General features: G+C 34.1%; 1 protein-coding gene across 1 annotated transcript; it reads left to right on the plus strand.

Moving 5' to 3' along the window:
• The first annotated feature begins 1,035 nt into the window (after positions 1–1,035).
• LOC112798258 (LOB domain-containing protein 41-like) lies at positions 1,036–2,781 on the plus strand. The gene is made up of 2 exons (XM_025841499.2): positions 1,036–1,569; positions 1,765–2,781. The coding sequence occupies exons 1-2, from the start codon at positions 1,380–1,382 to the stop codon at positions 2,496–2,498; spliced, it is 924 nt and encodes a 307-aa protein (XP_025697284.1). The 5' UTR covers positions 1,036–1,379; the 3' UTR covers positions 2,499–2,781.
• Positions 2,782–6,748: the final 3,967 nt, after the last annotated feature.

Raw genomic sequence — 6,748 nt, forward strand, 5'->3', positions numbered from 1 at the left:
ATCAAAGTTATCATGATTTGAAAAACCGCTATGCGTAGAGACACAGTGGACCCTGAGTCCTCAATATGTGGCGATTCGACCGCACTCTGTCACCTTATCGTGCCCGCCACGCGCCTCTTTCTCCTCTTCTCAATTCTCGTACCCTTCTGCATGCATATATATTCTCTTACCATTTTACCCTTCCATTTTTTAACTATTTGCCGCACTACATTCCAAAAAGGAAAATAAAATAAACAATAATGCTAGGTGAATCTAAAATTTTTATATAGATGTTGTTTATACTAGGCATTAGGATGTTTCTTTTTTCTGTAAATTGGATGATTCTAAAATTTATTTTTTGATTTATTATGTTTTAGGCATGGATCCCGCTAGGAAGATAATGGACTATTTGTACAATGTGTACTGGGTTATTGAGTTACAAAATGAACATCCGCATACTATCTAGAATAACCATCCGAGTACTAGGGATAATAAACATCTTCCTAAAAGATTAAATTGATTTTGGGGTTCACCAATGATGGAACTCTTGACCTTTCAAATCTAGCGCTCTAATACCGTATTATGATACCACTCATCCCAAAAGCTTCAGCTAATAGAAAAAAATTATACTAATAGTTATATCTCTAATACTCCATAAACTTTCATTGTATACATTGTTCAGTATTCCATTGGCTCTTCATACTTTTTCTTTAGGCATTTGAAGAGAGAAGAAGTATGAAAAGAGGAAAACTAATTGAATCAGTTTTCGTAATTCACGTTGCAATGATACTGAACGTATTTTTTTTTAATTTAAATATGGTAAAATATTTAATAACTAATATTTTAAATCATAAATAAATAAAACTAATTACTATATTTATAATTAATTAAGTTATTTTATTTTTAACTGATTTGGAATTGATTTCGTATTATTTTTCTAAAACAAAATGTAAAGGATATTTTGAAATATGGACAGTTAAAAATTGATATGTTGAAAATTTAAAAAAGTGAGTTGAATAATTTGCTATTTATGTTAAGTACGATGTACGGGGTGGTAATGTAAGGATTGTACGCTTATGCATGGTGAAAATTTGCAGTGGGATAAGTATCGGGGTAATTGGGAACTGAGATGCACGCGCTTGTAGAAGAGTGAGGTGAATGTGGATACTGGAAACCATGGTTTAAGTGTGTTGTTTATTGATTAAGTATATAATAATATGAATTAAAATGAATATAATAAGGTGGTAAACAAGAATTAGAAATGATAAGAAACAGCTGCCTCAAAAATCTAGGGACTCTATCTCTTCCAACCTCACACCACACACGCATATATAATAAACTTTTTCTCTAAAGCTTCTTCACTTATATTACCTCACAGAAAGAAAATCGATCAGGTGAAAATGCGGATGAGCTGTAATGGATGCAGGGTGCTGAGGAAAGGGTGTAGCGAGAATTGCAGCATAAGGCCATGTCTTCAGTGGATAAAGAGCCCAGAGTCACAAGCCAATGCCACCGTCTTCCTGGCCAAGTTCTACGGCCGCGCCGGCCTCATGAACCTCGTCAACGCTGGCCCCGAACACCTTCGTCCAGGTACCCTTCCTCCCCCCCCCCCTTTTTCTATTTTTTTTAAGATAAAAGATTCGAACTCGCAACCTCTTAATTGAGTATGGAAAGATTATGCCATTTCAACTATAACTCATTGGCGGTACCCTTCCTCCCTTTTTTTACATACATAATGAATTAATCATCAGCTTCCAAGATTTTAACAATCATGAATTGATGCAGCCATTTTTCGGTCCTTGCTGTACGAGGCATGCGGGAGGATAGTCAACCCAATCTACGGTTCCGTGGGCCTATTGTGGTCGGGCAGCTGGCAGCTCTGCCAGGCGGCAGTTGAAGCCGTCTTGAAAGGCGCGCCAATCACTCCCATCACCTCCGAAGCTGCCGCCAACGGCCGGGGCCCACCACTCAAAGCATACGACATACGCCACGTCACCAAGGACGACTCTAACTCCGCCCTCTCCACTCACAACCCCAGCCACCCACTCAAGACTCGCTCACGCAAGCGATCACACTCCCAGCCCAAGCCCAAGACCAAGCCCAACGCCCAGAAATTAACGACCACCGCCACTACAACTACCACCGCGTTGCTGAACGTTGACGAGGTCGTCAACCATTCCGCCAGTCTGGATCACGAGTCGTCGCTGAGTCACCAGTCCGAGTTGGTCACCGCCGCGGAAGGAGGAGGAGAGAGCAAAGAGAGAGAGAGTGAGAGCATCGTGTCGGTCGAGACTACCGCCGAGGCTGCTTCGGTTCTTTTCCGTGACGAGCCGGAGTCCAACCGGAAGCGCGTTGAGCGAACCGATGAGGACCGAAGCGGGCTTGGTCTAGACCTTACGCTTGGGTTCGAACCGGTTTCTTCTTCGGCACGTGCGGATCAGGTGGTTCCCGTTAAGAAGAGGAGGTTCGATTTGAAGGATTATGGTGAGATGGGGCTTGGGCTTGAATGCCCGGCTTGAGTGGTGGTGGTCCGGGTCAGCTCAATCAGTTTTGACTCAGTCAATCGGCTTTTGTTTTGTTTTAGTTTTTTCCTTTAACCTTTTTTTAATTAGTTTTTGTTTTTAAGGGGTTATTATTAACCCTTTCTTCTTGTGAATGTGAGTGATGATGTACAAAGTACAAACATGGATGCTAATGGTATGTAGAGGAAAATTTACATCTTCAAAAATGACAACCTTTAGTTGTCCATATATGTTAGTTTCGGCAGGCAGATAAATAATAATAAGGAAAAGTTTAGAGGCATCAACTTTATTAAAGAAAAGTATAAGAAAAGTGAGTTATTAGATTAAATTTTACACTAATCTCATATTATTGAACTTATCATTGATGACTATTTAATGACTAAAAATTACAAAAATTACTGTCCCGGTTACTCCTCTAATAATAATAGTAAATTAAAAATGACTCATGAGAAGCTAATATAGCCAAGAGCCACCGTAATGAAGCACGTCGTGGTCAATATTCAATAATGGGATATTTTGACCATTGAATTTTTTGTAGAAACAAGTGGGTTCCATGTAGTACTACCCTTTAATGTAATTATTGTTCCTTGTTTTTAAGATTCTTCCATACGTAGGTCCTTCAATGATAGATTTGGTTAACATATAACGATGACATATTACTGTATGTAGTATATACTTTTATGAGGTGAGATGTCTAAACTTTTCTATTGGAGCACAAGCTTTTATTATTGTCCAAGATTACTTAAGATATATATGGGATATATATGGCTTCAACCTCGTATGTTTGGTACATATAAATAAGTATAAGCGGTTGCATGGAGGCTTTGAAATTTTCTTGTGTCTCTTCTTATCAATGTTAATAATTTGAAGGACCATGAATTATGATACAATTAGGAACTTATCGCCGCCACGTTATACGAGTCTGAACTCCAAACTACATTGCAAATTGAAAAAAGAGATTAGCCAAATAAAAGGATTAATAAGTGTTGGTACTTTCGAAAATTGTGTTTTTTGGCTGGTTTAATTTGTTTTGATTGGTAGGGTAAATATTAAAGAAAGGTTGAGCAGACTAGACGTGTTTCATCAGTATGATAATTTTTGTGTCCTGTGTAAAAAGAAAACAGAAGATGTGCACCATTTGTTTCTTTTATGTGCGTTTACGTGGCAGGTATGATGTGCCTCAAACGTTTAGATAAACCGTAGGTGGTCTCAGGAATCATGAAAGGACTTGAGAGTTAGACTGGCATGTCAGAAAGGAGAAGCGGCTGTTGTTGGTTGGTTTTTTGCGGTGATCTGGAATATCTGAATAGAAAAAAATGACTGAATATTCAACAACATGAAAGCAGGTGTTCAGGACATACAAGAAAGGACGTTTTTGAGTTACGAAGAGTGATCTGGTATTGATTCTTTTGGTTGTTGATGGTTCTGTCGGAGATTACCAAAATTCATCCATTTAGGTTTTATTTATTTTTATTTTATTTATTTTCTTGTTGTTCCATTCTAATGTGTTGAGTTTTCTTTGTTTAAAAAGAAAAAATAATAAGTGTTGTATTTATAATTTTTTTTTGGGGGGGAGGGGAAGGGTTAGGAATATATCTTTTCAGTATTGCAAGACGAGAGAATTTTCCTTTCTTACCTACTTTTTCGGTCTGAAACGAGAGGGGCTGTTGAAAAAAAAACAGAGATATAGCCCAGTCCACAAATATATTTGGACTGAGAATATAAATAGTAGCACAAGAAAAATAAGGCTATGTATATTGTTCGGTAACGATTATTAGACTCTCCTTGTTGTTTTAAAAAGAAGAAACAAAACAAGTTTGAAGTAAACAGTGTTTAGCCCAGTAATCTATCCAGGATTTAAATTTATACCCAATAGACCAAGACCCAAACCACAAAAAATAATTGAACCTATTATGCATAACAAAAAACATCATACTGTTGACAAAAATATAGACCCAAAACACGTCCATATATATACCAAAAACAAAATAGAAATGTAAAAATTCATCTTTATGTTAAATTGATAATTTAAAACTGTTAATAATATTTTACTTAAATATATCAAATCATCTAATAGCTCAAATGGCATAGACTCCTCATATTCAATTAAGAGGTTGCGGGTTTGAGTCTCCTATCTTTCCAAATTTTTGCTAATGAGTAATAGCTCAAATGGCATAGTCTCCCCATACTCAATTAAGAGGTTGCGGGTTCGAGTCTCCTATCTTTGGTAAAAATAAAATAACTATCTTTGAGATATATTTTTGTAGTTGCCAATTTGTTTACAAAAATGCTATGTAATAAAAATCAGTCACTATATATTTATGTATAAATATATATGTAATTTATTTTTTTTATTATATATGTTTTTCATAGTATGATTGTTTGTTTATTTTTCATATTTAAATTTAATTATATATAATCATAGTTTTCTCTAAATCCAATCAAATTGTGTGCGAGTGAACGGACTCAATTTAGTCGATTGAATCACGTCCATGCAACATTTACATACAAACCCTAATCAATAATCAACTATGATTGATTTTATATTTTGTACTAAATAAGTATAGACACCCATGTATAAAATGCAGCTTGACAGGTTCACCCAATAGAGGTTTTTGTAAAATGCAACATTTACATACAAACCCTAATCAGTAATCAACATTTTATATTTTGCATGAATATAGTTAAAATGGTTTTTATGGTTTGATATATTTAACTGAAGAGTTTTGACATCATACATTTTTATATCTTATCATCTCTATATAAAAATATTTTAACTATGTTCGTGTAAGTAGCTATTTTAATTTTTATATTTAAGTTTGCAGTCTTATTAAATGGTGTGCACATACATATCTACAGGTTTTCTTTTTTATTTTTGAAAGATATATTTAATAATGCATAAAATTAGGGTTTAGTTGGGGAGCAGTTGGCTTATGTCTATTATGGTCTATACACTTGTTTCTCTCAATTTTATTTTTTGGTGCTTACGGTATTTTTCAGCTCGACAGGTTAAAGATTAATTCGTCGCCGATTTGAACTTTAAGGATTTATCACTGACTAACGGATTGCTACATGCATAAGACAAAATTTAAACTCCTAACACTTACTTAAGCAGACATCTTGCTCCTCTCAATTGAGAGTATTTAGTCTATCATTATTATATATCAGAACACCAATTCATATTTCATAGTAATGATGAATGAAGGCACATTTGTTCGTCCCATGATTGATAATGCATTAATGCTCAATTTATATAAAATCTTTCATCATTCCTTTTTTCTTTAGAGTTGTTCATTGGGCCAACTAGAACCAAGTAGATCCAATTGGTGGATGTTGTCTATTCATCAATTTGGCAACTAGGAAAATTATATTCACTTAGCTTCTTGAGATATATATATATAGCTAGGGTGGCACGCTCCATTTTGAATTTTGAGCGTATAACCCACCACTTGTTTCAGCCATTATTATCGTTGTCTGCATATTCTCAATTTTTAAAGAAAAAAAAAATTAAGGAATTAAAATGTATTCGGTATTTAATTAGTAAAAAAAATGTATAATTTTACACTATTAAATATAACTTCACATTATTAAAAATATTAATAATGATTAATTAATAGTTATAAATTACAAAATGTAATAGTCTCCTATCACTACTGATTTTTAAATGCTAAAAAAAATATCTATACAAAAAAAGATCAGAAAGATAATATATATAAGAGAACGGGATAAAAAAAAGAGTAAACTATTAAAATAATATTCAAAAGTCTAAGTTGTTGACAAAAAAAATTCTCTAAAAATTTTTTTAAATACTAAATTAGTAGTTAAAATTAAGAAAAAAAAAAGAATGAAATATTTATTTTCATATCAACCGTTGAATTTTCACTTAAGGTACCGTTTGTTTTGAGGTACTGAGACAGAGACTGAGAGACTGTGACTCAGTATCATGTTTGTTGGTTCAGAGATTGGTACTAAAATTTCTGTCTATGTCTCCAAAATTTCAGTATTTCAGTACCTCCAAAAAGTAGGGACACAGAGGACTAAAATTTTTAGAGATGGAGACTAAAACTTTAATAATATTTTATACCTAAAATACTCTAATTTCAATTAATTCATTCCAATTTTACCATTTGTGCAAATTAAATTAGAGTTTTATTCTTGTTTCAATTTCTGTCTCTCATTTTGCACCAAACAGAATACTGAGATTTATTTCAATCTCTGTCTCTTAGTCTCAGTCTTTCCGTCTCTGT

This window comes from Arachis hypogaea, chromosome 14 (assembly GCF_003086295.3).
Source record: "Arachis hypogaea cultivar Tifrunner chromosome 14, arahy.Tifrunner.gnm2.J5K5, whole genome shotgun sequence".
In the NCBI taxonomy this organism is placed as follows: Eukaryota; Viridiplantae; Streptophyta; class Magnoliopsida; order Fabales; family Fabaceae; genus Arachis; species Arachis hypogaea.

Coding starts and splice junctions, on each gene's coding strand:
- LOC112798258 (XM_025841499.2), top strand. CDS start 1,380: ATGCGGATGAGCTGTAATGGATGCAGGGTGCTGAGGAAAGGGTGTAGC. Junction 1,570..1,764: donor CCCCGAACACCTTCGTCCAG/GTACCCTTCCTC, acceptor GAATTGATGCAG/CCATTTTTCGGTCCTTGCTG.